This window comes from Hyla sarda, chromosome 6, assembly GCF_029499605.1.
Source record: "Hyla sarda isolate aHylSar1 chromosome 6, aHylSar1.hap1, whole genome shotgun sequence".
NCBI lineage: Eukaryota > Metazoa > Chordata > Amphibia > Anura > Hylidae > Hyla > Hyla sarda.
This window is the reverse complement of record NC_079194.1, coordinates 274,022,002-274,049,626: the sequence shown is the minus strand read 5'-3', so window position 1 is coordinate 274,049,626 and position 27,625 is coordinate 274,022,002. Positions and strand designations below refer to the sequence as shown.

At 43.9% G+C, this 27,625-nt stretch overlaps 1 protein-coding gene across 3 annotated transcripts in view; it reads right to left on the bottom strand.

Moving 5' to 3' along the window:
• The window catches only part of SPTBN2 (spectrin beta, non-erythrocytic 2), a 224,575-nt gene that overhangs the window by 98,627 nt on the left and 98,323 nt on the right, over nucleotides 1-27,625 (bottom strand). Inside the window, exon 4 of one of the 3 annotated variants that reach the window (XM_056527360.1) lies at nucleotides 17,757-17,874. The exons of 1 other annotated variant lie outside the window; for it this stretch is intronic. In XM_056527360.1, the coding sequence (XP_056383335.1) occupies nucleotides 17,757-17,874 (118 nt within the window). Of the gene's footprint in view, nucleotides 1-17,756; nucleotides 18,209-27,625 lie in introns of those variants that run through there. One more of the 3 variants, XM_056527359.1, reaches the window with a different exon arrangement.

Here is a 27,625-nt window from a genome sequence, read left to right as displayed (position 1 = left end):
TACTCCCGGCTCCCCGACCCTGTGGCAGTAAACAAATCATCTTACTCCTGTTCATACCTAATGATAGTAAAGAAGACACAGGGTGTGGCAGAAAGGGAGGGCCCCGAGACAGAATAATAAAAAGTCACCTTTCATCCATTGCCAGAATGGCTATTCATCTTTCCCTGGCTGCATAAAAGGCCCCTGAAGACAGCACAAATGTTCAAGACTAAAATAATAAAAGGAAAGGGCGCAGAGACTTCAAAAGGGTTTCTATACAATTTATTCAGATAGAAATGATGGCACATGTTAATCTTTCCCTTCTATCTAGGCTGGGATTGCAGCGGCTGTGTGTGTAGGTCTTTGCTATGTAGGTTCCTATGAGATCATCCATATAAATCTAATAGACAGGTGTGGACCTGTACATGGGAAGAAACACAGAACCAATGAGAAGTGGTCTGCACAAACCATTGAACATAGCTAACAAAATCATTACTAGGGTGGGTTTGCACCCGTTTAGTCATATCTATCGCCATCCTGCCAAAAACGGGACATGATACTGTTAACTGGAGCAGCGGACCCCATTGATTTCTACAGCTGAACAGAGTCACCAAGTGACCCAGATCAGCATCTATGCTCTTTTAAAGGGGTACTCCACTGGCCAGAATTCGGAAAATTTTGTTCCGAACCCTGTGTGCGAGCTGTGTGGGTCAGCCACGCCCCTTCATGACGTCACACCACGCCCCCTCAATGCAAGTCTATGGGGGGTGTGGCCACCGTCACACCCCTCCCATAGACTCGCATTGAGGGGGTGTGGTGTGACATCACGAGGGGGCGTGACTGACCCCGCAGCACGCACACACACACACATCGCTCGGAACACAATTTTCCGAACGCTGGGCAGTATAAATTTTTTTTTTTTTTTTTTTTAAATCAACTGGTGGCAGAAAGTTAAACAGATTTGTAGATTACTTCTATTAAAAAAATCTTAATCCTTCCAGTACTTATTAGCTGCTTGATACTACAGAGGAAATGGTTTTCTTTTTGGAACGCACAGAGCTCTCTGCTGACATCATGACCACAGTGCTCTCTGCTGACATCTCTGTCCATTTTAGGAACTGTCCAGAGTAGCATATGTTTTCTATGGGGATTTTCTCCTACTCTGGACAGTTCTTAAAATGGACAGAGATGTCAGCAGAGAGCACTGTGGTCATGATGTCAGCAGAGAGCTCTATGTTCCAAAAAGAAAACCATTTCCTCTGTAGTATTCAGCAGCTAATAAGTACTGGAAGGATTAAGATTTTTTTTTTTCTATAGAAGTGATGTACAAATCTGTTTAACTTTCTGGCACCAGTTGATTTCCCATTAAAGTCTGCTTTAGTCTCCGCTTAAAATATCACAAAGGTCCCGAAAAGAGTCCCTAGGAGACTTCATTCAGGCATAGAAAGCAATAGGGTCTGCAGCTCTTGTTAACAGTACATGTGGGCACCCCGTTTTCAATACAACTAATGGCCAACATAGCATAAGCCTTCGGTACACAGAACATTTCTGTGGCTGCCCCGTGTGTCTCACATGGATACAAACAATTGCAATCTTCTAATGTAAATGTTTTTGTAATATGTTAGATAATATGTGGAAAGGTCAAGCTTTACATTAAGCATCTGCTGTTCACACTGTTGAGTCGGGGGGGGGGGGGGTTGGCGGATCTGTTTTGTACCCATCCATGGAGCTAAATGGTTTCTGCTTCATTACTTTTATCACCATGTAATGGTTACCAGGCAGACTTCAAAGTGCTAAATTACACGCAAGGTCCTAAAAGAAAATGACCATTATGTAGATCAGCCAACGGCTGTCCGGGCATACTGATGTAGAGATAGATAAAATATATATATATATATTGTCAACATTAACAAAACTGCTACAATATAAGTAACAATACCTATACTATAGCTGGCCCATCCATACGGATCACATCCAAATGAAACCATTTATAATACGGATATACAACTATGTGGCAGAGGGGTTTTATGGGCATCACAGCAGCCGTCACACAAGGGCCTCAGCACAAGAAAGGTTGTTGGAACTCTTTAGGGCCCATGCATCATGGCCTTATAATTCTGGCCACTAGAGGGCTCCCTTCTGGTCCAGACTGCATTCAGTCTGTTCAAAAGCACAGACTTTGGTCTCCTGCTGGACTGGCAAGAGACCAAACTCAGGAAGCGCTCTCTGCCTGTGTATGTAGTAGCCAGATTTAGAAGGCCATGAAATTGACAGAGACTATATATATTTTTTATTTATTTTTTAAACAGGGAGTAAATTAAAAATCATATTTATTTTACCTGCTTATAATATGACAGGATGACAGTGACCATGTAAAGATATCAGCAAATTCGTCCCCAAATCTTTAGTGGAAATCTGGAAATCTGCATGATGGACTGAAATTCAATTCGGGAACAGTGTGGAATTTTGTGCTGTAGAAAGTCAGTACAGTGATGCCTCAACATACAATAGTTTCAACATACAATGGTCTTTTCTGGACCATCGTAACTTGAAACCAGACTCAACATACAATCCTACAGACAGTGCAGATCTGCAAAACGTGTCAATGGCCGGAAGAACCGACTAATCAGAATGGGCATTTCACTGGTAAAACCCCTGTATTAGTGCGTGCATGTAGTACTGAAGTGTATGCACTGACTGGTGTCTGGTAGCACCCCCTACAGTACAGGGAAGTATTACATGTTCTGTACTACTCTTTACCTGTGCCAGGGTTATCTGCTTCTTTGGACACCAAGTAAGGGCGGCTTCATTTTACTTTTTTAGGACATTGTGTACTGTACAGGACCCTGAAGAAGCCTCCGTCCTCTACATAGACCAGTGTTTCCCAACGAGGGTGCCTCCAGCTGTTGCAAAACTACAACTCCCAGCATGCCCGGACGGCCAAAGGCTGTCCGGGCATGCTGGGAGTTGTAGTTTCTCAACAGCTGGAGGCACCCTGGTTGGAAAACACTGATATAGACAGTGATTACAGCTCCCAGCAGATCTTTCTTACTTTTATATGTAAGGACTTGCTTTATCTGTATTAGTTATCTACTTATTTTTCTTTAATCCTCACTTTTTCCTATTATTAGATGACATTTTGGGGCTTCAGAACCAATTACCAGGTTTTCATAGAGTTATGGTCTCAACATACAATGGTTTCAACATACAATGATCGTCCTGGAACCTATTAATATTGTAACTTGAGGGACCACTGTATTTCTGCAGCGCTTGCCATTTGCCCATGCAATGGGGAAACTAAGTGCGGATCTTAATCGCAGATGCACCATTGATGTCACCCCAGGGAGGAGATCGGTAATATGGGCCGCCCGGGGAGGAGATCGGTAATATGGGCCGCCCGGGGAGGAGATCGGTAATATGGGCCGCCCGGGGAAGAGATCGGTAATATGGGCCGCCCGGGGAGGAGATCGGTAATATGGGCCGCCCGGGGAGGAGATCGGCAATATGGGCCGCCCGGGGAGGAGATCGGCAATATGGGCCGCCCGGGGAGGAGATCGGCAATATGGGCCGCCCGGGGAGGAGATCGGCAATATGGGCCGCCCGGGGAGGAGATCGGCAATATGGGCCGCCCGGGGAGGAGATCGGTAATATGGGCCGCCCGGGGAGGAGATCTTTTACATCTTGTAACCTGCACTGAATGGTGTGAGGCCTACAAATCATCGATGGGATGTTTATAATCTTAATAAGGCAGAGGAGCGCGCATATTTCATTACAGAAAGGCCAAACATCATCTCTCTAGCAGCTGGAATGTACATTGATCTAAAACCTGGTTCATGCTGATAATACAAAGTACAATAAATGTTACATTATAGTAAAAATAGGCGGGGACCAGCAGAAATCTTTATTGTAGTATGTGTGTGATCAGTGTATTTAGGTGAACGTCTTTGGAATCGCCTGTCAGAGCTAACCAAACTGCATGACAGGTGTGTAGTCATATTTAGCCATACACAACAAAAGATCTATAAACAGGATTTAGCCAATAACTGAAAACATATACAGGCTTCACTGTGTTTATGGCAAAAACAAGCTTGACCTTTTTTGTGCTTCTTTAGGGCACGTTCCCACTTGGTGTATACGCAGTAGGGATCGACCGATTATCGGTATGGCCGATAATCACGGTTTTGGGCATTATCGGTATCGGCAATTACCTTGCCGATAAGCAGACAATGCATCCGCCCCCCCCCCCCTCCCCCGACCCGCCGCGTCGCTCCCCCCACCGTAGTGCTGGGCGGTATACCGGTATGGATTTTTGCCCATACCGCTATACCCGTCGGGCCCCTCCCCCACCCTCAATAAAAAAAATTAAACTTACCCGTAATGGAGGTGGTCCAGGCCATCCATCCTTCCTGTAGTGTCCGGCGGCATTCAGGGTGGAGGGTGAACCGGTCCGGGCTGTCCTTCTCCGGGGTCATCTTCTCCACTCCGGGCAGGCTCCGGCCTAGTACGCTGCATAGACGCCGCTACGCCGTGATGTCAGGTGCGTCGCTGCGCACGGGCGTCACTGTGCAGCGGCGTCTATGCAGCGTACTAGGCCGGAGCCTGCCCGGAGTGGAGAAGATGACCCCGGAGAAGAAGAACAGCCCGGACCGGCTCACCCTCCACCCGGAATGCCGCCGGACACTACAGGAAGGATGGATGAATGGATGGCCCGGACCACCCTGACAGGTAGGGGGAGAGAAGCGGGTGGTGGCGGCGGCGGCCTATGGCACCGCAAAAGCCACTGCAGTGCATTGATTTAAAGCGCCCGCTTTAAATCAATGATCTGCAGCGGTGTCGTGGGGGATAACTAGCCGATAACTTATACCGGAATATCAGTATAAGTTATCAGCTATCGGCCCTAACCTCCACCGATTATCAGTATCGGCCCTAAAAAAAAAAACGATATCGGTCGATCCCTAATACGCAGCGTATTTCACGCTGCACAAAATCTGCAGAAGCAGCGGGAAATACGCTCGATTTTCCTCGCTCACCATTCACACAGGGCTTTCCGGCGGCAGCCCTATGTGTGTAGTGAGTTTTGGAGGCGGAGCTGCGCGTCACAGTCACGCCGACACACAATCCCCACATCCAAAACTCACTGCAGACATAGGGCTGCCGCCGGAAAGCCCTGTGTGAATGGTGAGCGAGGAAAATCGAGCGTATTTCCCGCTGCTTCTGCAGATTTTGTGCAGCGTGAAATACGCTGTGTATACGCCAAGTGGGAACGTGCCCTTAAAAAGGGAACTTGTCCTTGCGTTTTGCGGTATTAGTCAGATCCTGACGGCTTCTTCCCGCCTCATCAGCCTCGTATGAAATATTTTTACCTGTACCCAAACAGACCAGGTTGGCAAGGCCGGGAGAAGCCACCAGGGACCGCACCAAAGACTTGTACTCCAGGTAGCATAAAAGTGATGACAGGCCGAGGAAGAGAAGTGTTTGAAGGCTCCGTCGGTGGTTGTGATCAAAGAGGAGACTTTAAAGGGGTATTCCATAAAAATAAAATTAAAAATAAAATTTTCATATCAACTGGCTCCAGAAAGTTAAACAGATTTGTAAATGACCTATTACAAAATCTTAATCCTACCAGTACTTATCAGCTGCAGAAGTTGAGTTGTTCTTTTCTGTCTGACCACAGTGCTCTCTGCTGACACCTCTGTCTGCCTCAGGAACTGTCCGGAGCAGGAGAGGTTTGCTACGGGGATTTGCTCCTACTCTGGACAGTTCCCATGACAGACAGCGGTTTCAGCAGAGAGAACTGTTGTCAGACAGAAATAGAACAACTCAACTTCAGCAGCTGATAAGTACTGGTAGGATTACGATTTTTTAGAGAGCCATTTGATATGACAAAATTTTTTTTTTATTTTAAATGGAGGCCGGTTTCATCTTTCATTTCACATAGTCTGTGTTCTGCATTTGACATTGCACATGCGCATTGCACAGACTATGTGGCCGCAGCATAAGTGAATGAGACGGGAGCAGTCTTTATTCTCCAATGACCTGCGATTGCCGTATAGCAGTGGTCTCCAGCTGTCATAAAACTACAACTCCCAGCATGCCTGGAGTTTAAAGGGGTTATCCAGGAAAAAACTTTTTTTTTTATATATATATATCAACTGGCTCCAGAAAGTTAAACAGATTTGTAAATTACTTCTATTAAAAAATCTTAATCCTTTCAGTACTTTTGAGCTTCTGAAGTTAAGGCTGTTCTTTTCTGTCTAAGTGATCTCTGATGACACATGTCTCGGGAAACGCCCAGTTTAGAAGCAAATCCCCATAGCAAACCTCTTCTAAACTGGGCGTTTCCCGAGACGCGTGTCATCAGAGAGCACTTAGATAGAAAAGAACAACCTTAACTTCAGAAGCTCATAAGTACTGAAAGGATTAAGATTTTTTAAATAAAAGTCATTTACAAATCTGTTTAACTTTCTGGAGCCAGTTGATATATATAAAAAAAATTAAAAAAAAAATAAAGTTTTTCCTGGAATACCCCTTTAAGTTTTGCAACAGCAGCAAAGGCACAGTTTGGAGGCTTGACATATATCATCTGTCTAGATGAGTGTTTCCCAACCAGGGTGCCTCCAGCTGTTGCAAAACTACAACTTCCAGCATGCCCGGACAGCCTTTGGCTGTCCGGGCATGCTGGGAGTTGTCGTTTTGCAACAGCTGGAGGCACCCTGGTTGGGAAACACTGGTCTAGGTATTGTAAAGTGACAATACATAAAATGCTATAAGTAATAGCAGTCCCCCTGTACATCCATCATCATTTCATAAAATGATAAATACATTATCCTAAAACAAAAAATACACAATACAAAAAGACATGATTTTATTTACTTAAAACTATTTTTTTTTTTATTGTGACACATTCCTTTTAGTAACAGGTACAAAGGGGCCCACAATAGGGTCTGGATGTAAAAGACGTACAGAATACCAAGCACACTGCTAGGGTGAAAATGGTCATGTGACACTTAAGCGTGCGGCGGCCATTCTCACGTATTACAATAGTGACCGGATCTTTATCAGGCATTGGAACAAGTGTAATGTTCCTGGCCTGGGTGACATTGAGGGGATTCACTGTTTAGCTAAAGGGGTATTCAGGTGAAACATTTTTACTTTTTTTTTTTTATTTAAATCAACTGGTGCAAAAAAGCTAAGGGTGCGTTCACACGCTCTCTGTTTTTGCGGGTTTTCCGCAGCGTATTTAAAAGGGGCGGGCTCTTCTTGGCTGTCCATAGCAGATTGTCTGCAGCGGAATTTACGCTGCGGAAAATCCGCCGCAGTCCCTACTGACTTCAATGGGGCTTGCGGCGGATTTTCCGCAGCTTAAATTCCGCCGCGGACAACCCAGAAGAGCCCGCCCCTTTCAAATACGCTGCGGAAAACCCGCAAAAACAGAGAGCGTGTGAACGCACCCTAAAACAGGTTTGTAAATTACTTCTATTAAAAAAAAAATCTTAATCCTTCCAGTACTTATCAGCTGCTGTTTACTACAGAGATAGTTCTTTTTTTTTTTTTTGAATTTCCTCTGTCTGAGCACAGTGCTCTCTGCTGCCACCTCTGTCTATGACAGGAACTGTCCAGAGTAGGAGCAAATCCCCATAGCAAACCTCTCCTGTTCCGGACAGTTCCTGACATGGACAGAGGTGTCAGCAGAGAGCATTGTGGTCAGGCAGAAAGGATATTCAAAAAGTAAATAACTTTCTCTGTAGTATACAGCAGCTGATAAGTACTGGAAGGATTAAGATTTTTTTTTTTATAGAAGTAATTTACAAATCTGTTTAACTTTCTGGCACCAGTTGATTTAAAATAAATCTAGTTTTTCAAAGGAGTACCCCTTTAATAAAATGTTGTTATCAGCAGCTATTTTATGTATATTAATCAGCCTTGTGTATTCGATTTAGTGATTGTTTCACCATGAGGACGGCACCAGGTGCCAGGGTTTAGTTTATACCAAGTCATTGTCTTTTTATTTACTTTCCAAACAATGGCCGTGCATATGTAAGTAAATCAGCAATAACAAAACCTGGGCGGCTATTGTCCTACATTCTATAAACCAGCAGGTGTAAAACTAAAATGGCAACATGTCGATTAGTAGAATGAAGGGCAGACAGATACAGCACACTGGGTATACAGAGTGTTCCTTTACTAACACAATATAACACTATGTGGGCTCAGATAGCCGGCAGAATTACTTTACTCATCTATGCAAAGATGCCACATTAATCTAGTCATAATATATATATATTGCACATACTGTACAATAGGCCTAATGTGGGAGTGGGGGGGGGGGGGTCTCCATTGTTCCAGGAGAGTCACTTATTGTTGGTCTAACTAGGTAACATGATCAGACACCCCCAGGCAACTTCAAAAGGGACTCTGGCCATATAGTCTCCCCCTGTAGAAAGTAAGGCCGGGTTCACACCACGTTTTTGTAATACAATTCCCGTATATGTTATCAATTTGAAAACTGTATGGAACTGTACTGAAAAACCGATTGCATTGAAAACCGTATGCCAAAAGATGCATCAGGTTGTGTCAGTTTTTTTCCCGTACCGAAAACTGTAGCCTACCACGGTTTTAGGTCTAGTTGAAAAACCGTATTGAAACGTATACATTCTTTTTTAACATGGGAGTCAATTGGAACCGTACAGAACCGTATGTGCGTACGGTTCCAACAAGGGATCGACCGATCTCGATATTTTAGGGCCGATACCGATAATCGGTCACCTTTCAGGCCAATAACTTATACCGGAATATTGGTATAAGTTATCGGCTATTTCAACAACCTCCCGGTGGGGCAGAAGCCGTTGCAGATCAATGATTTAAAGGGGGCGCTTTAAATCAATGAACTGCAGCGGCTTTTGCCGGGCCAGAAAACGCTGCCGCCACCCGCTACCCTCCCCCTGCCTCTCCTGGGGTCCTGAGTCTAACCACCACAGTTGCTGCCCCCTCACCCCCCCCCCCCATCCTCTGCCCACATACCGCCGCCTCCCCCCATTCCCGGTGTTATAATTACCTGTTCCTGGGTCCGCAATACTTCTGGCTCCGTCGGCGTCCTGCGCTGTCACTGTGCGCACTGACGGTGACGTCGCCTTGGGGACGTCACTCGTCATTACGCAGTGCACAGCAACAGCGCAGGAGCCAAAAGTATCGCGCACCCTGGGAACAGGTAATTATAATACCGGGGATGGCGGTATGTGGGCAGAGGATGGGGGGAGGCAATGGGGCAGCGGCGGCGACGGTCATCTCTGGCCAGGGCATTATTGGCAAGGTAATTGCCGATACCGATAATGTCCAAAATCGTGTTTATCGGCCAATGATATCGGCCAAACCGATAATCGGTCCATCCCCAGATCCAACCATATGGTTTTTGACTTTGCACAGTTTTTTTCTTGGAATTTCAATCAAACAAGGGAAACTTTAGTTATAATGGAGTGGAAAGTTAAAAACGTATACTTTTTTTTTTTCTTAAAAAACGGATGCAACGGGACATCATTTTTCAAGCTATATATGGATTAAAATTTGTACACACGTTTTGATACAGTTTAGTCAGGTTTTGAGGAATCAGTTTTTTACAGTTGATACAGGAACTGTATTGCAAAAACGTCGTGTGAACCCAGCTTTACTGGGAATCCAGACAATAAATAAGCAGGATTTCATGGAGGTTGAGACTGAGCGCAGTCATCATTTTTCCCTAATAGTCTCTCAGATGTGTGAAATCCTTGTATTAAAGAGGTACGCTGGTGTAAAACTTTTATTTTATTTTATTAAATCAACTGGTGCCAGAAAGTTAAACAGATTTGTAAATTACTTCTATTAAAAAAATCTTAATCCTTTCAGTACTTCTTAGCTGCTGTATAATACAGAAGAAGTTCATTTATTTATTAATTTATTTTTTGTTTGATCACAGTGCTCTCTGCTGACACATCTGTCCATGTCAGGAACTGTCCAGAGCAGGAGAAAATCCCCATAGCAAATATCTCCTGCTCTGGACAGTTCCTAACATGGAAAGAGGTGTTTAAATAAGTTAAAATAGAAATGTTCTTCTGTACTATGCAGCAGCTGATAAGTACTGGAAGGATTAAGATTTTTTTAATAGAAGTCATTTACAAATCTGTTTCACTTTCTGGCACCAGTTGATTATTAAAAAAAAAAAAAAAGTTTTACACCGGAGTACCTCTTTAATACAAGGATTTCACATATCTGAGAGACTATTAGGGAAAAATAATGACCGGAGTACCCCTTTAACCTCCCTGCGCCCAGGGTCATTCCAGGTCGGTCACAGTGACTAATGACAGCCAGGACCCTGGGCTAATAGCGTGCGGCACCGATCGTTGTGCCGCATGCTATTAACCCTTTAGACGCGGTGTTCAAAGTTTATCGCCGCGTCTAAAATGAAATTCCAGGCAGCTCAGTCGGGCTGATCGGGACCATCGCGGTTAAATCGCGATGTCCCGATCAGCTAGAATGCGAGCGCAGGCCCCCTTACCTGCCTCCGTCGCGTCCGATCGGCAATTGATTGCTCCGAGCCTGAAATCCAGGCTTGAGCAATCGACCGCCGATAACACTGATCTTTGCCATGTCAATGCACAGCAATGATCTGTGTATGAGATCGGTATTTGCATTGAAATAGACACCAGGGGGACTATAAACACTGCAAAAAAAAAATAAAAAAAAAAGTGTGAAAAAAGTTAAGATCATTTTCCCATTTCCCATTAAAAAAAAACGAAAAAAAAAATAAAAACGTGCATATCAAAATAAACATGTGGTATCGCCATGTGCGGAAATGTCCGAACTATAAAAATATATCGTTAATTAAACCGCACGATCAATGTCGTACAAGCAAAAAAATTCCAAGGTCCAAAATAGCGTATTTTTGGTCACTTTATAATGAAAAAATGAATAAAAAGCGATCAAAAAGTCCGGTCAATATAATAGTACCAATAAAAACCTCAGATCATGGCGCAAAAAATGAACCCTCATACCGGCCCGTACGCAGAAAAATAAAAAAGTTATAGGGGTCAGAAGATGACAATTTTAAAACATATAAATTTTCCTGCATGTAGTAGTTTTTTTTTTTTTTTGAGAAGTACGACAATATCCAACCTATATAAGTAGGGGATCATTTTGACCTATAGGATAGGTCATAGTTAGCTGATCGGTGTTATGTCTGACCACTTTGACCCCTACTGATCAAAAGAACACAACTCGACTGCCTCTCCACTCACTTAGGGGACAAGTGACCTCCATCTCTGGAATCAGTGAAGGTCCCAGTAGTTGAACCCCCACGATAAGGAAATTAGTTTTCCTATTCTGTGGATAATCCTTTCACAATGCTGCCGCTTGCTTGATTCCGAGGTTTGACCGACAGGCGTGTTCCAATACATGTCACCTTTATGGGAGTTATGTAAACTGTGTAGAACATTGCGTTATACGTGTGATGAAATTCAGCAGGAACGGCAAATGATGTGATGTTTATAACAGGGTGGAGGAGCTGGAGACCGAAGTTTGACTTAAAGTGTTACTGTCGCTTTAAAAAACTTTTTACATGCCCCAGAGACATGTCAAAAGTTTTGACTGGTCAAGATTAGAGATGAGCGAACTTACAGTCAATTCGATTCGTCACGAACTTCTCGGCTCGGCAGTTGATGACTTATCCTGCATAAATTAGTTCAGCTTTCCGGTGCTCCGGTGGGCTGGAAAAGGTGGATGCATTCCTAGGAAAGAGTTTCCTAGGACTGTATCCACCTTTTCCAGCCCACCGGAGCACCTGAAGGCTGAACTCATTTACGCAGGAAAAGGCATCAACTGCCGAGCCGAGAAGTTCTTGACGAATCAAATTTACTGTAAGTTCGCTCATCTCTAGTCAAGATCAGTGTTTAGACTCAACCAATCACTAGATAAGGAGGGGGCCCTTCAGCTGTCGCAAAACTACAACTCCCAGCATGCCCGGACAGCCTTTGGCTGTCCGGGCATGCTGGGAGTTGTGGTTTTGCGACAGCTGGAGGCACACTGGTTGGGAAACACTGCGCTAGACAGAACTCAGAGAAAAGCAGGGCTGACTGAGACAATCCCATAGACTTACATTGTAAGGCTGGGTTCACATCACGTTTTTGCCACTGTTTTCAATCAGTTTTTCTAAAGAAAACCGTATGGCAAAAAATAAATAAATAAATAAATAAATAAAAACGGATGGAACAGTATGGGAAAAAGTAAACCATATGCGTTTTTAAAAGTGCATACAGTTCCATCCGTTTTTATTTTTAAAAAAATCCTTTTTTTTTAATTTTGTCCATTTTTTATGGGAGGGGTGTTGGGTCGGGACTTTAGGATGCAAATGCACATGTGCAAAGTAAAAACCGTACACGGTTTCCCATATGGAACTGTATACATGTGCGTTTCCCATTGACGTCCATGTTAAAAAAAAAACATATGCGGTTGCAGTACGGTTTTAAACCGGAGACAAAACCGTGGTCAACTACGGTTTTGAGTACAGGAGAAAACCGTATCGCAAGCAAACCGTACGCAACCGGATATATACGGGTTTTCAATTATTTGTCAATGTATACAGTTTTCAATATGGTTCCATACGTTTTCAATAATGAAAACATATGTGGGAAACGTACTTGAAAAACGTGGTGTGAACCCAGCCTTAGCGTGCTCTTCTGGCTTGTTTTAGCGATCAGTCAGGGTCCAGGCATTCAGACCTTGACCCTTCAAAACTTTTGGCACGTCTCTACAACATGTCAAAAGTGTTTTAAAGCAACAGTGTCCATTTAGACAGTGCCCATTTGCAAAGACATGGCAAAGTTGTAATCTGTCAGGGTCCGAGTGTACAAACTCCCATTGATCATTAGATATAGCCAGGGGAAGCGTGCAGCTGAGCGCTTCTCCCCCTATGATCTCCATTTTACCCCATAGGCTTATAATGGAGCGTGTCTCCTGCAGTGAAATGGAAATGGTACTCTGGTTTAGGAAAATGTATCTCCTACTCAAAGCATAGGAGAAGAGTGTCTCAGCGCAGATGGTCCGACCACTGATCCTGTGCACGACACTCTGGCTTTCATCGTGCACGGAGCAGGGTTCGGCACGCCCCCTCCATGCATCTCTATGGGAGAGCCAAAGACTGTTCTCAGTACCCATTTAACTATTTAATTTGTAAGTGGTCCTCCTGACTCTCCTTTGACACATGACATCGGGGGAGAGAATAATCAGACATGTTGAATTTTAGGTGTCTAGTAGCAATTTCTTCCTCGGCAAAATGATCATGCACAGCTGCCTAATTCTGGCGTACGTTCATGTAGATGTATGTGTGACCCCTGAACACGTGTAGAGGACAGACCTAAGCAGAGGAAGTTCAGTGCATGGAAAGCCTACAATTGCACGCAGCATATATACGAGTCTTGGGTGGCATCAGTGATTGGCACAGTTACTTTACAAATGCCCCTCTACCAATAGGATAATTGGCATAGAGCACCCACCGTACGGCTGGGTTCACACCACATTTTTGCTATTCAGTTCCCGTACCAAGTTTTTGATTTGTTTTAAACGGATTCCCCAAAACCTGACGAAACTGTATCAAAACGTGTGTACAAATTTTAATCCGTATACGGTTTGAAAAAATTGTGTCCGGTTGCATCCGTTTTTTTTTAAAGAAAAAAAAACATATACATTTTTAACTTTTCATTCCATTATGAATAAAGTTTCACTTGTTTGATTGAAATTCCAAGAAAAAAAAACTGTGCAACGTCAAAAACCGGATGGAACCGTACGCACAGACGGTTCTGTACAGTTCCCATTGACTCCCATGTTAAAAAAAGAACGTATACGTTTCAATACGGTTTTTCCAACCGGACCTAAAACCGTGGTAGGGTGCATTCACACCAAGTTTTTGCAATACAGTTCCCGTATACAGTTTCAAGTTAAAAACCGTATGGAACTGTATAGAAAACTGTATGCATTGACTTAACATTGTAAACCGTATGTCAAACGCAGTTTTGCACCCCATACGGTTTTGTCCAGTTTTTTTTACCCGTACCCAAAACCGTAGTCTACCACGTTTTTTGGTCCGGTTGAAAAACTGTATTAAACCGTATACGTTTTTTATTAACATGGGAGTCAATGGGAACCGTACAGAACTGTATGTGCATTCGGTTCCATCCGGTTTGCACCATACGGTTTTTGACTTTGCACAGTTTTTTTTTCTTGGAATTTCAAACAAACAAGTGAAACTTTATTCAAATACGTATACATTTTTTTCTTTAACGGATGCAACCGGACATCATTTTTCAAATCATATACGGTTTTTAACTGTATACGGGTTGAAATTTGTACACACGTTTTGATACAGTTTAGTCAGGTCTTGAGGAATCCATTTTTCATCAAAAACCTGATACAGGAACTGTATAGCAAAAATGTGGTGTGAATGCAGCCGTAGGCTACAGTTTTGGGTACGGAAAAAAAAAAAAAAAAATGACAAAACCGTACAGGATGCAAAACGGATACAACCGGATGTCTCTTTTGGCATATGGTTTTCAATGGAGAGTCAATGCATATGGTTCCGTACGGTTTTCAAATTGATGACATATACGGGAATTGTATTGCAAAAACGTGGTGTGAACCCAGCCTACCCCAGGAAATGGTGTTCAGGAGTGCTGCCGGTGGCTTCTAGAGATGAGCAAACTTACAGTAAATTCGATTCGTCACGAACTTCTCGGCTCGGCAGTTGATGACTTTCCTGCGTAAATTAGTTCAGCCTTCAGGTGCTCCGGTGGGCTGGAAAAGGGGGGGGTACAGTCCTAGGAAAGAGTCTCCTAGGACTGTATCCACCTTTTCCAGCCCACGGGAGCACCGGAAAGCTGAACTAATTTATGCAGGAAAAGTCATCAACTGCCGAGCCGAAAAGTTTGTGACGAATCGAATTTACTATAAGTTCGCTCATCTCTAGTGGCTTCCATAGGTGGCTGATGAGAAGCTGAGCTTGGCCACTCATATCTACAAGTTGCATGTACATAAAATCTCATCGTCCCATGACTATCTCACTTAAGCCAAGATCACCCAAACCGGTTTCGGCGTGAAACGTGACAAGTATTTGTAATATACCATAAACTGCAAACAGAGAGGTGGGAGGCGGCTGTGGATGGATCACTGCTTTCCTCTACACACCCATATATAAAGCAAAGGCTATAGACATGAAGTGTACTATATAAGGGTTTTCTGACAATTGTAAAGTCTCCAACATATCCAAGTAATAAAACAGGCATAAAGGGGCACTCCGTCCCTAGACATCTTATCCCCTATCCAAAGGATAGGGGATAAGATGTCAGATCGCCGGGGTCCCGCTGCTGGGGACCCCAGGGATCCCCGCTGCAGCACCCCGCTATCATTACTGCGCAGAGCAAGATCGCTCTGCACGTAATGACGGGCAATACAGGGGCCGGAGCATCGTTACGTCATGGCTCCGCCCCCGTCAATACAAGTCTATGGGAGGGGGCGTGGTGGACGTCACGCCCCCTGCCATAGACTTGCATTAAGGGGACGGGCCGTGATGTCATGAGGGGCGGAGCCATGACATCACACTGCTCTGTCCCCTGTATCGCCCGTCATTACGCACAGAGCGAACTCGCTCTGTACAGTAATGATAGCGCGGTGCCGCAGCGGGGATCCCCAGGGTCCCCAGCAGCGGGATCTAACATCTTATTCCCTATCCTTTGGATAGGGGATAAGATGCCAGGGGCGGAGTACCCCTTTAAGGATGTTCTAGTAAAAAAATATATATATATTTTATTATTAATAATAATAATAATAATAATAATAATAATAATAATAATAATGTTTCTCATGTCAACAGGCTCCAGTAAGTTAAACAGATTTGTAAATTACTTCTATTAAAACCTTCCAGTACTTATCAGCTGCAGAAGTTGAGTTGTTCCTTTCTGTCTGACCACAGTGCTCTCTGCTGACACCTTTGTCTGTTTCAGGAACTGTCCAGAGCAGGAGAGGTTTGCAATGGGGATTTGCTCCTACTCTGGACAGTTCCTGAAACAGACAGAGGTGTCAGCAGAGAGCCCTGTGGTCAGACTGAAAGGAAAAACTCAACTTCAGCAGCTGATAAGTACTGGAAGCATTAAGATTTTTAAATATAAAAAAAAAAATCTGTTTAACTCTCTGGCACCAGTTGAAAAGAATGTTTTCCAGAGGAGTACCCCTTTAAGGAAAGTCGTCTCTCCCTCTGGTGCCATGGTCCTGGCATGATGGGGTGAAGGGAACATTGTGGATCCCGTCTACTACTGTATGACAGATCTATAGGAGACAGGTCATTGCGGCAGGAGGGGACAGAATTATAAAAGTAGATCCAATACTAAAGTATAACTAATCACCATATATCCATATAGTTCTGTATAGTCTTTACAGTAAATAAATCAGATTGAATATAAGTGGACATTGTGTATGCCAGTCTGCTGTATAAATGCCAACGGGCTGGGGCACATCATAGCATGGCACTAGATACAACATCGAATAGAATCAGGAATAAAGTTCACATGTTCATTGAACATCAAAATTACAACTCTTACCATGTCCCGACACCTGAAGGTTGTCAGTGCATGATGGTAGTAGTAGTAGTAGTAGTAGTAGTAGTTTTGCAACCACTGGTTGGGAAACACTGATCTAGGATATGCTGGACGTCAGTGTTTCCCAACCGAGGAGCCCCCAGCTGTTGCAAAAGTACAACTCTCAGCATGCCCGGACAGCCAAAGGCTGTCCGGTCATGCTGAGAGTTGTAGTTTTGCAACAGCTGGAGGCCCCCTGGTTGGGAAATGTAGCTGCTATGCAACAGCTGGAGAGCTACTAGTTGCAAAATACTGCCCTAGGACATGCTGGGAGTTGTAGTAACAAAGGATGTAGAGGAAATGGTTGGGGGGGGGACACTGCCCTAGGACATGCTGGGAGTTGTAGTGACAACAGATGGAGAGCTACTAGTTACAGAACACTGTCCTAGGACATGCTGGGAGTTGTAGTAACAAAGGATGTAGAGGAAATGGTTGGGGGGAACACTGCCCTAGGACATGCTGGGAGTTGTAGTAACAAAGGATGTAGAGGAAATGGTTGGGGAACACTGCCCTAGGACATGCTGGGAGTTGTAGTAACAAAGGATGTAGAGGAAATGGTTGGGGAACACTGCCCTAGGATATGCTGGGAGTTGTAGTAACAAAGGATGTAGAGGAAATGGTTGGGGAACGCTGCCCTAGGACATGCTGGGAGTTGTAGTAACAAAGGATATAGAGGAAATGGTCGGGGAACACTGCCCTAGGACATGCTGGGAGTTGTAGTAACAACAAATTGAGCATTACCAGTAACAGAACACTGCCCTAGGACATGCTGGGAGTTGCAGTGACCACAGATGGAGAGTTACTAGTTGTGTAACAGTGCTATAAGAAATGCTGGGAGTTGTAGTAGCAACAGAAAAGAAACCATCTAGTTGAAGAACACTTCACGACACTAGCTGGGAGTTGTAGTAACAAGAACTGTAGAGCCCCAGGTTGGAGACCACCACCACCCCCAGGACTTGCTGAGAGTTGTGGTACCAACACCCGTAGAACCACTTCCTATGGACACGCTGGGAGTTGTAGTAACAGTAGCTGCAGAAGGGGTAGCGAGCAGCAGGTGGCGCTGTCCCGGAAGCGGCTCCGTACACGTCAGTACTGGCCCATTATAGCTTATATCAGGCGTCCTCTCACCTTGGAGCTGCTTGAACCTTCCCTCCAGCACGTTGGCGTACTGCACCGAGTTGACGAAGGCTGCGGGGGAGAGGAGCGGGGACGAGGGCCGGGGCACCTCCACGTACCCGGGGTCAAACTGGAACATGGTCCCGGCTGTCACCACACGAAGCTACCCGCCAGGTCACAGGAGGAGGCAGCCGGCCATGAGGGGCTGAGGCGGGAAGAGTGAGCCCAGGTGTTCGCCTACCATCCAGGCGGGCTCCTATCACGAGTCCTCAGTCGCGATAAAGTCGGTTGTGTGCAGGTAGAGATGCCGGGCACGTGTGAGAGGAGTGTCGGTGTGCGGACCCCTCCGGTCCTGGCCCCTCACTCACTGGAGCCTGAAAACGATCAGATTTCAGGAATTCCTGAGATTCCTTCCGCCCGGGGAGATGGACGCTCCCGCCACCGCCGCTCCTCCTGCACCTTGATCCTATTACAAGTCTCCGGCAGGTTATACTGAAGGCTGGTGCCGGGGTGGGGATCCGCGCGACGAGGGGCAGGTTGGGTGGAACCACTGGGAAAGGTGTGACGGGGGAGGAGAAAGGTGGTGCGGTCAGGAAAGTGAAAGCTACCGGCGGTGCGCGCCCTGCTGGACAGGCACTGGGGCGTGTATGAGGAGCACTTACCTGACGGCACATAAGTGATCGCATTTGGTGCACTGCTTTATATTCACTGCTCAAAAACATAAAGAGAACACCTAAACAACACAATGTAACTCCAAGTCAATGACACTTCTGTGAAATCACACTGTCCACTCAGGAAGAACACTGATTGACAATCAATTTCATATACTGTTCACATATAAATTATAGGCAATTAGCAAGGCACCCCTAAAAAAATGAGTGGTTCTGCAGGTGGTGACCACAGACCACTTCTCAGTTCCTATGCTTCCTGGCTGATGTTTTGGTTACTTTTGAATGCTGGCGGTGCTTTCACTCTAGTGGTAGCATGAGACGGAGTCTACAACCCACACGCGGGAAATATGAATGAGTGATGTGAATTTATATTCACATCACTGGCCTGCAGGAGTACAGAGCAGAGATGCGGAGTGCAGGAAAAAGCCGCTCCTCATCTTAGGGATGAAGGATGAAAGACGATTGCAGCGGGTGTCAGGAGTGACACCCGCTGTGATCTGTCCTTAACTGCAGGTACTACCACTCCCACACTCTGCTCCATGCTAGGAGCTGTAGTACCTGCATTAATAGACAGATCGTTGCAAGTGTAACTTCTGACACCTGTTGCGATCTGTATATTAATGCAGGTACTACAGCTCCCAGCATGGAGCAGAGTGTGCTCCATGTTGGGAGTAGTAGTACCTGCAGTTAAGGAAAGATCACAGTGGGTGTCACTTCTGACACCCGCTGTGATCCTCCTGTATAATGTATAGATGTGGGTGGCCGCTCTTCTATGGTCTCCTGCACTGACATATATACACCTATTTATATTTCCCACAGAGAGTTATAATTGGCTGCAACCACCTGACCAATCACAGCTCTCTGTGGGAAATAGCACATGGTGTTTTTCTTGGCGTTGTTTCACTCCCATAGACTTCTATGGGAGGAAAACGCCAAGATTTTCCTTAAAAAAAAATTAAAAAAAACGCAAAAGTCTCAACAAAAGGTTGTTTTTTAAAAACTGCCAAAAATAGCTGAAAAACACAGAAAGGATTAATTAAAAAAAAAAAATCAAACTGAAAAACGCTAAGTGGATATGGCATTTTGCAGTCCCCTATTGACTTGCAGCTAACATCTGGCAGCAGAGTTTTTTCACAAATAAATGCCATGCGGCAGAATGGGTGTTTTTATTGGCGTTTTTTGCCCCCAAAAAACAAGTGGAAACCTAGCCTTAAAAAGGTAAATTGTAAAGAGGTGCGGGTGCATCTTGTTTTCTCTCTTGTTTCGATTACTTGTTTTTACTCCTTCTTTAAATGAAGAGGAATGTGGGTGGAATGAACAGACGTCTCCCTTCCCCCTTTGCAGCAGACCCCCAAACAGTGACTGTGCAGCTCACACCTCATCCCACATCAAAAAATAAACAGACCTTTTGTCCTGCAATTGTTGAGCAATTTACCCTGCCTCAAACAGCCCGTCACAAACACAGGGTGAGGGGCAGTGATGTCCTTGGCCATTGGCTGTTTTACTGCCAAACATCAACAATATTACTGTTGCCAGAACTACAAAGTTTTGCAATGGGTTAGAATGGCATGAAGGGACGTACAGACCTCTGGTATCCTTACTGCTATTACTGTCTATTCCTGCAATTCTGTGGTGTGTCTATAAATCCCTATGAGGACCTAACTTCTGTAAGATGTTTTAGCATTTGTTCTGTTTGTGTCAACTTACACTTGTAGACATTTAAAGGGGTACTCTGGGAGAAAAATAGTTTTCAAATCAGCTGGTATCAGGAAGTTATAAACATTTGTAAATTAATTCTTTAAAGGGGTACTCTACCTCTAGACATCTTATCCCCTATCCAAAGGAAAAGATGTCTAATAGCAGAAATCCCGCTGCTGGGATCCCCGTGATCTCTGTGCAGGCGGCGGGGGTTGTGATGTTACGGCCACACCCCTTGTGACGTCACATCACGCCCCCTCAATGCAAGTCTATGGGAGGGAGCGTTGCGGCAGTCAGGCCCCTTCCCATAGACTTGCATTGAGGGGGTGTGGTGTGACCTTATGAAGAGACGCCACAACACCCGCTCCAAACGCTGGGTACCCCTTTAAGTACTTATCAGCTGCTATATGCTCAATGGGATATTACACAGTGTTCTCTGCTGCCACCTCTGTCCATGGTCAGGAACTGTCCAGAGAGAGATCAAATTCTAATAGCAAACCTCTCTTGCTCTGGACACAGAGAGAAGTGGCAGCAGATAGCACTGTGTTTGACTGGAAAGAATGTCATTTCCTCCAGAGCAGTAATGGAAGTGTTGATTTTTTTTATTTATTCTTGGCTAGAAGTATATATTTTGTGTATTCTATTATCTGTTGAATGGAAGAAAAAAAAAAAAAAGAAAATAACACATCTGCGGCTAATACAGAGCCCCACTCTTCAGCAATGCTGGTTTTGGTGATGTGACACAACATGCCTGCTTATCCGATCAACATGCGCTGCGATGTCTTGCCTCTGCTGTTGTTTTGCTGAGCAAGTGTGTGACATAATGTCCACAAACTCAGAAGGGCTGGACCGCAGGGAGGGGATCAATCCCTCTCTTATACTGGCACTGGCGTTGGAGCGGGAAAGGTAAGAGAGAGTTCTATATATATATTTTTATTTTATTAATACTAACCCCCTCTCTGTCCATATTTTAAAGATATTTTTTTGCAGAACTTCCCCATCAAGATTCTGGGTTTAGGACCCCACAAAAGTCAGCCAAACACACTGCTTTTGTCTTGTCTGACCAACTGTCTAAGGCCAGTTTCAACAATTTGTTTCTCAGTATTTTACATCAATATCAACAGTCATGGCCGTAAATGTTGGCACCCCTGAAATTTTTTTTTGAAAATGAAGTATTTCTCACAGAAATGGATTGCAGTGACACATGTTATGCTATACACATAGTTTATTCCCTTTGTGTGTATTGGAGCTAAACCAAAAAAGGAGGGGAAAAAAGCAAATTGGACATAATGTCACACCAAACTCCAAAAATGGGCTGGACAAAATGATTGGCACCCTTTCAAAATTGTGGATAAATAAGATTGTTTAAAGCATGTGATGCTCAAAATTGTGGAAACATTTCAACAATCTCAAGGTTACAAGTCCATCTCCAGAGATCTAGATTTGCCTTTGTCCACAGTGCCTAACATTATCAAGAAGTTTGCAAACCATGGGACCATAGCTAATCTCCCTGGGCATGGACGGAAGAGAAAAATTGATGAAAGGAGTCAACGCAGGATAGTCCGGAGGGTAGATAAGCAGCCCCAAACAAGTTCCAAAGATATTCAAGCTGTCCTGCAGGGTCAGGGAGCATCAGTGTCAGTGCGAACTATCCGTCGACATTTAAATGAAACTAAACGCTATGGCAGGACACCTAGGAGGACCCCACTGCGGACACAGAGACACAAAAAAGCAAAATGAATGTTACTTTATGTGCGACGGCAGCACACGCTGGCTGTGAGCACATGGTCCCGTTACCTACTGCTGCTGGCGGGGCTGGGATTCGCATCGCGGGATGCGCCCGCTTGGGAATCCCTGTCCATCACTCACCTGAAGCTTTTCCTGCCCCCACCTCTGCCTCTTTGCTCTGGGCGCATGCCGGAGCTTTAAGATTTAAAGGGCCAGTGCGCTCATTAGTCAAGAAACACGTGACTCCTTAATAAATTCCTCCACCTCCCACACTTCCCTGCCTAACCTTTGTTGCCCTAGAGCCTGAGAGAAAGCATTCCTGTGATTGTCTTGACGCATATTATACCCTTTGCTCCGTGACCTGACCTTGCTCATTTGCTACGTTCCTGACTACGCTACTGTGCCGCCTGCCCTGACCTTCTGCTATCCTGACCATGAGCTGCCTTATTCCTCCTGTGCCTCAAATTCCTCAGCCGTGGCGGGTTCTGGTGAAAACCAGCCGCACCTTAGACTCCGCTCCCTGGTACGGTCCGAGTCATCTGCCACACAGGTCCAGCGGATCCACATGTTCCTGTCTTCTGAAACATGAGTGTTTTACAATGAACTTGAGTAAGCCAAAATCCTTCTGGGAAAACGTCTTGTTGACAGATGAGACCAAGATAGAGCATTTTGGTAAAGCACATCATTCTACTGTTTACCAAAAACAGAATGAGGCCTACAAAGAAAAGAACACAGTACCTACAGTGAAATATGGTGGAGGTTCAACAATGTTTTGGGGCTGTTTTGCTGCCTCCTGAAATCTGAGGACTACAAACGGATTTTGGTTCGCACTGTACAGCCCAGTGTCAGAAAGCTGGGTTTGTGTATGAGATCTTGGGTCTTCCAGCAGGACAATGACCCCAAACATAAGTCAAAAAGCACCCAGAAATGGATGGCAACAAAGCGCTGGAGAGTTCTGAAGTGGCCAGAAATGAGTCCAGCTCTAAATCCCATTGAACACCTGTGGAGAGATCTTAAAATTGCTTTTGGGAAAAGGCACGCTTCCAATAAGAGAGACCTGGAGCAGTTTGCAAAGGAAGAGTGGTCCATCATTCCGGCTGAGAGGTGTAAGAAGCTTATTGATGGTTATAGGAAGCGACTGATTTCAGTTATTTTTTCCAAAGTGTGTACAACCAAATATTAAGATAAGGGTGCCAATAATTATGTCCAGACCAGTGACAGTAGTGGAGTTTGTTGTGACATTATGTCCAATTATCTTTTTTTCCCTCCCTTTTTTGGTATAGGTCCAATACACACAAAGGGAATAAACGTGTATAGCAAAACATGTGTTACTGCAATCCTTTTCTGTGAGAAATACTTCATTTTCTCGAAAAATTTCAGGGGTGCCAACATTTATGGCCATGACTGTATAAGCCAAAATAAGAAGTGGAAAATACAGTGACACAAATATAATGGACATTCCTGTACATTCTCTGTATTTTGGATCCACTCGTGGTTTTGGATTACAAACACTGGTGTCTGAAACTAGCTCAATGTGTATGGCGCCTTCCCAAAAAGGAAGTCATGTTGGACTTTCCCTTTCTCAAACATTTTGTTCTTGAAGAGTAAGCCGCTGCCATCATTGTAATAGACCTGTGGCATCCAAATACAGTAATGGAAGCAAAGTGCTGCACATACGATCCATCGAACGTTCGTTCAGCTCTGCCCGCCCAATTGTCGAGCCTTGTAACAGGCTATGACATCAGTTGTCGGTGTTTGTTGGCCCCTAGCTTCCAGTGAGGGTCTGACTCAACTAAAAACTCAGGAGTTCTGTGACCATATGAAATTACAAGACCCATAGATCAAGTGTATTTATCTTGGAACGCTGATATTCGTATATATTTTATAACACACACCATAGCTGCTTATCAGAAAGATGTTCTGCAGCATCTTAGATTTGTTTTATGCTTTGGGACATATTACTTTATAATGCACACTGCAGCTGCTGAAGAACCCATTTTTTGTTGTTTTTAAGAAGAAAGGAAGCGCAATAATTAAAAGTGGAAAATTTCAATGTCGTTAGCTGTAATGTACAAAACTCTGCCGCTCAGTATTACTTATCCAGGTTCTTATTATAGCTACATACAAAACTAATGTCCAAGGCCTGATGTCCGCTGCCTTGAATGTCAGTTTCTTTGAGGTTTGTCCTTGAGTTCCTTTAGTTATTATAACGTATTCAAATAGCAATAACCTGACACATCCGGCTTTGCCTTGCATATTCCTGGACCTGTAGAGTATAGGTCAGGATAATGCTTCACAATACCTTACATACCAGTCATAGTTTCAGCAGGATTTTCAGGCTTTCCTTTACATTTTGTATGTTTTAGGAGACAATAGTGTCTATAGTTTGACATTGTAATTCAATAACCCAGGACATAAACATAACTTCCATCATCACAGCAGAACAGTACTTGGAACCCGTGTCAAGGGTCCTCAGTATCTTGTGAGTCCCTACACCATTGTTTCCCAACCAGTGTACCTCCAAACTACAACTCCCAGCATCCCTGGACAGCCTTTGGCTACCTCAGAAAATGGGACAAATATCACTCAAATTCCCGCTTTATTCAGGCAGAACTACTGTAGTCACCTAGTAAGAAAAATGCTACTAGGTGAGTATGTTCTCTATAACATTTACTAGTAAATTCTAGGGCTGCAGCTAACGATTATTTTAATAATCTATTAGTTGTCCATTATTTCCTTTAAAAATCATAACCCTTTCAATTTTGCACCTAAAAATCCATATGATGGCTTATTTTTTGCGCCACCAATTCTACTTTGTAATTACATCAATAATTTTACCCAAAAATCTATGGCGAAACGAAAAAAAATAAATCATTGTGTGACAAAATGGAGAAAAAAAAATGCTATTTTGTAAATTTTGGGGGCTTCTGTTTGTACGCAGTACATTTTTTCATTAAAAATGACACCTTATCTTTATTCTGTAGGTCTATATATGATCAAATTTATACCCTACTTATATAGGTTTGATTTTTTTATTACTTCAGAAAAAAATAACTACATGCAGGAAAATTTATACTTTTAAAATTGTCCTCTTATGACCCCTATAACTTTTTTTATTGTTCCATGTACGGGGTGGTTTGAGGGCTAATTTTTTGCGCCGTGATCTGAAGTTTTTATCGGTACCATTTTTTTGTTATGACTTTTTGATCGCTTTTTATTCATTTTTTTATGTTCTAAAAAGTGACCAAAAATATGCTATTTTGGACTTTGGAATTTTTTGGCGCATACCCATTGACCACGCAGTTTAATTAACAATAGATTTTTATAGTTCGGACATTTACACACGTCACGATACCACATATGTTTATTTTATTTACACTTTTTTTTATGGGAAAAGGGGGATGATTCAAACTTTTATTAGGAAAGGGGTTAAATGATCTTTATTAATTTCTTTTGTTCACTTTTATTTTTTTTTGCAGTCTTATAGCTCCCATAGGGGACTATAACATTGCACACACTGATCTTTTACACAGATCTCTGCAAAGCCATAGCTTTGCATTGATCAGTGTTATCGGCGGTTGATTTCTCAAGCCTGGATTTCAGGCTTGCAGCAATCAATTGCCGTTCGGACATGCAGGAGGCGGGTAAGCCACCCTCCTGCTGTGTCCTAGCTGATCGGGACATCGCAATTTTATCGCGATGTCCCGATCAGCCCGACTGAGCTGATGGGATGCTCTTACTTTTAGACACGGCGATCAACTTTGATCGCCACGTCTAAAGAGTTAATGCCAGACATCTTCCTGAAAGGCCATGTACGGCATTAGCCACGGGTCCTGGCTGCTGGTAGCAGCCAGGACCGTGCGGGTATGATGCAAGCTCAGCTCCTGAGCTCGCTTCATAACCCTCCTGTGCCGCAGCGCCGGGTACACATGGCTTTCTGCGGCAAGGGGTTAATTGGAAAAAAAATTTAAATGCCAAAAAAGGGATTCAGCTGATTCTACTTGAAAAATGATGTACAGGGTGGGCCATTTATGGATACACCTTAATAAAATGGGAATGGTTGGTGATATTAACTTCCTGTTTGTGGCACATTAGTATATGTGAGGTGGGAAACTTTTCAAGATGGGTGGTGATCATGGTGGCCATTTTGAATCCAAATTTTGTTTTTTTAATAGGAAGAGGGTCATGTGACACATCAAACTTATTGGGAATTTCACAAGAAAAACAATGATGTGCTTGGTTTTAACATAACTTTATTCTTTCATGAGTTATTTACAAGTTTCTGACCACTTATAAAATGTTCCATTGTGCTGGATTGTCAATGCAACACTGTGCAGGGGGGTGGGATATTTACTCACACTGGGGGGGATGTTGGGTGCTGCTGGCCTGGGACTGCGCATCCGAGGGGGGGCATTCAGCAGTCGGGATTGCCCCTATGAAAAGTGAAAAATCGGCCCTGCATATGTGATTGGTAAGCAGTGGGGTCAGCCCTAGTAAATTCCTTGATAAGGATCATAATTGTTAAACTCTGACAGTGCAGATAAAGCATGTCCTTCAGAATTTTTAAAGGGAACCTGTCCGCAAGTAAATGCTATCTAATCTAACTGCAAGGTTTAATAGAGCAGGGCCGACTATTCTATAACTGTCCTTCAGTATAACTTGTAAGTTATTGATTGAAATTCTTTTTCTTTCTAGGGAATGTGTCGTGTGGCATATGATGAGTAGTGGACGTTAATATGTCACTTGATGGAGCAATGTAACTTAAAGTTCCTCTTTAAAAACCACAATGGCCTTTTTCAAAAGAATCTGTTCCCCTTACACAAAGCTCAGGAAAAGACTTCTGATAGGGTTTCGATGAACAACTGTAAACTTTTCTTGCCTAAAGCAGGTCCATACATTCAAGATACTTTGAAGGCAACCTGGATTTGTACAGTTCTTGGTAGTACAACATTGGTTTGGGGGATTTATCATTTTTGTCTCTTGAAAGTATACTTTGAAATCATTTATATTTGCTTTGGTGCACCATATTTATCATACTATCGTAGGGAAGGTTGATAAATTTGGTACACATAAGCAAAAAACAATAAATCACTTCAGAACACCACTTTGTACGATTCCTCCTCCTTGCTACTGTCCTGCACATTTGTGCGACTTTTTGTAAGTGCTCTCCAAAGGCAGTTTTGTGAGCTAAGTCTGGGCTATGTAGATTTGCAGTGTTTTGGAGGGGTTTGAGTCTTTTCCTGCGACATTCGCACTTGATAAATCTGTTACCACTGCAAAGTGAAAACTTTTATAGTGAAATAGACTTTTGTAAGATCATTTGTAGCTTTTTGCTTACAGATAAAAGTCTAAAAAAAAAAAAAAAGTACAGTCCTTAAACAGAAAGGCACACGGCACTGTTGTGTAGCCGTCCACTGAAACCGCTACCGCTGCACTCTGTCAGACCTTCCCGGTGCTCACATCAGGTAAGTGTAATAGCAAGTCCACAATAAGCAAAGAAGAAATGGAGCACGGTCCGTGTTTGCGCACGTAGCGCTTCGTCAGGCCCCAGGGGCCTGACGAAGCGCTACGTGCGCGAACACGGACCGTCGGCCTTAGCCTCTCCCCCACCTGTCTGTACTGTCCGCTTTCCCTTTCGTGTTTATGTGTTGTCAAGCAAGATGAAATAAAGAAGCTTGAATTGTCCCTCAAGACCTGGTGAGTGCTCCATTTCTTCTTTGCTTATTGTGGACTTCCTAAAAAAAAAAAAAAGCTTTGGGGCATGGGCACCTTTCATGTGCCAAA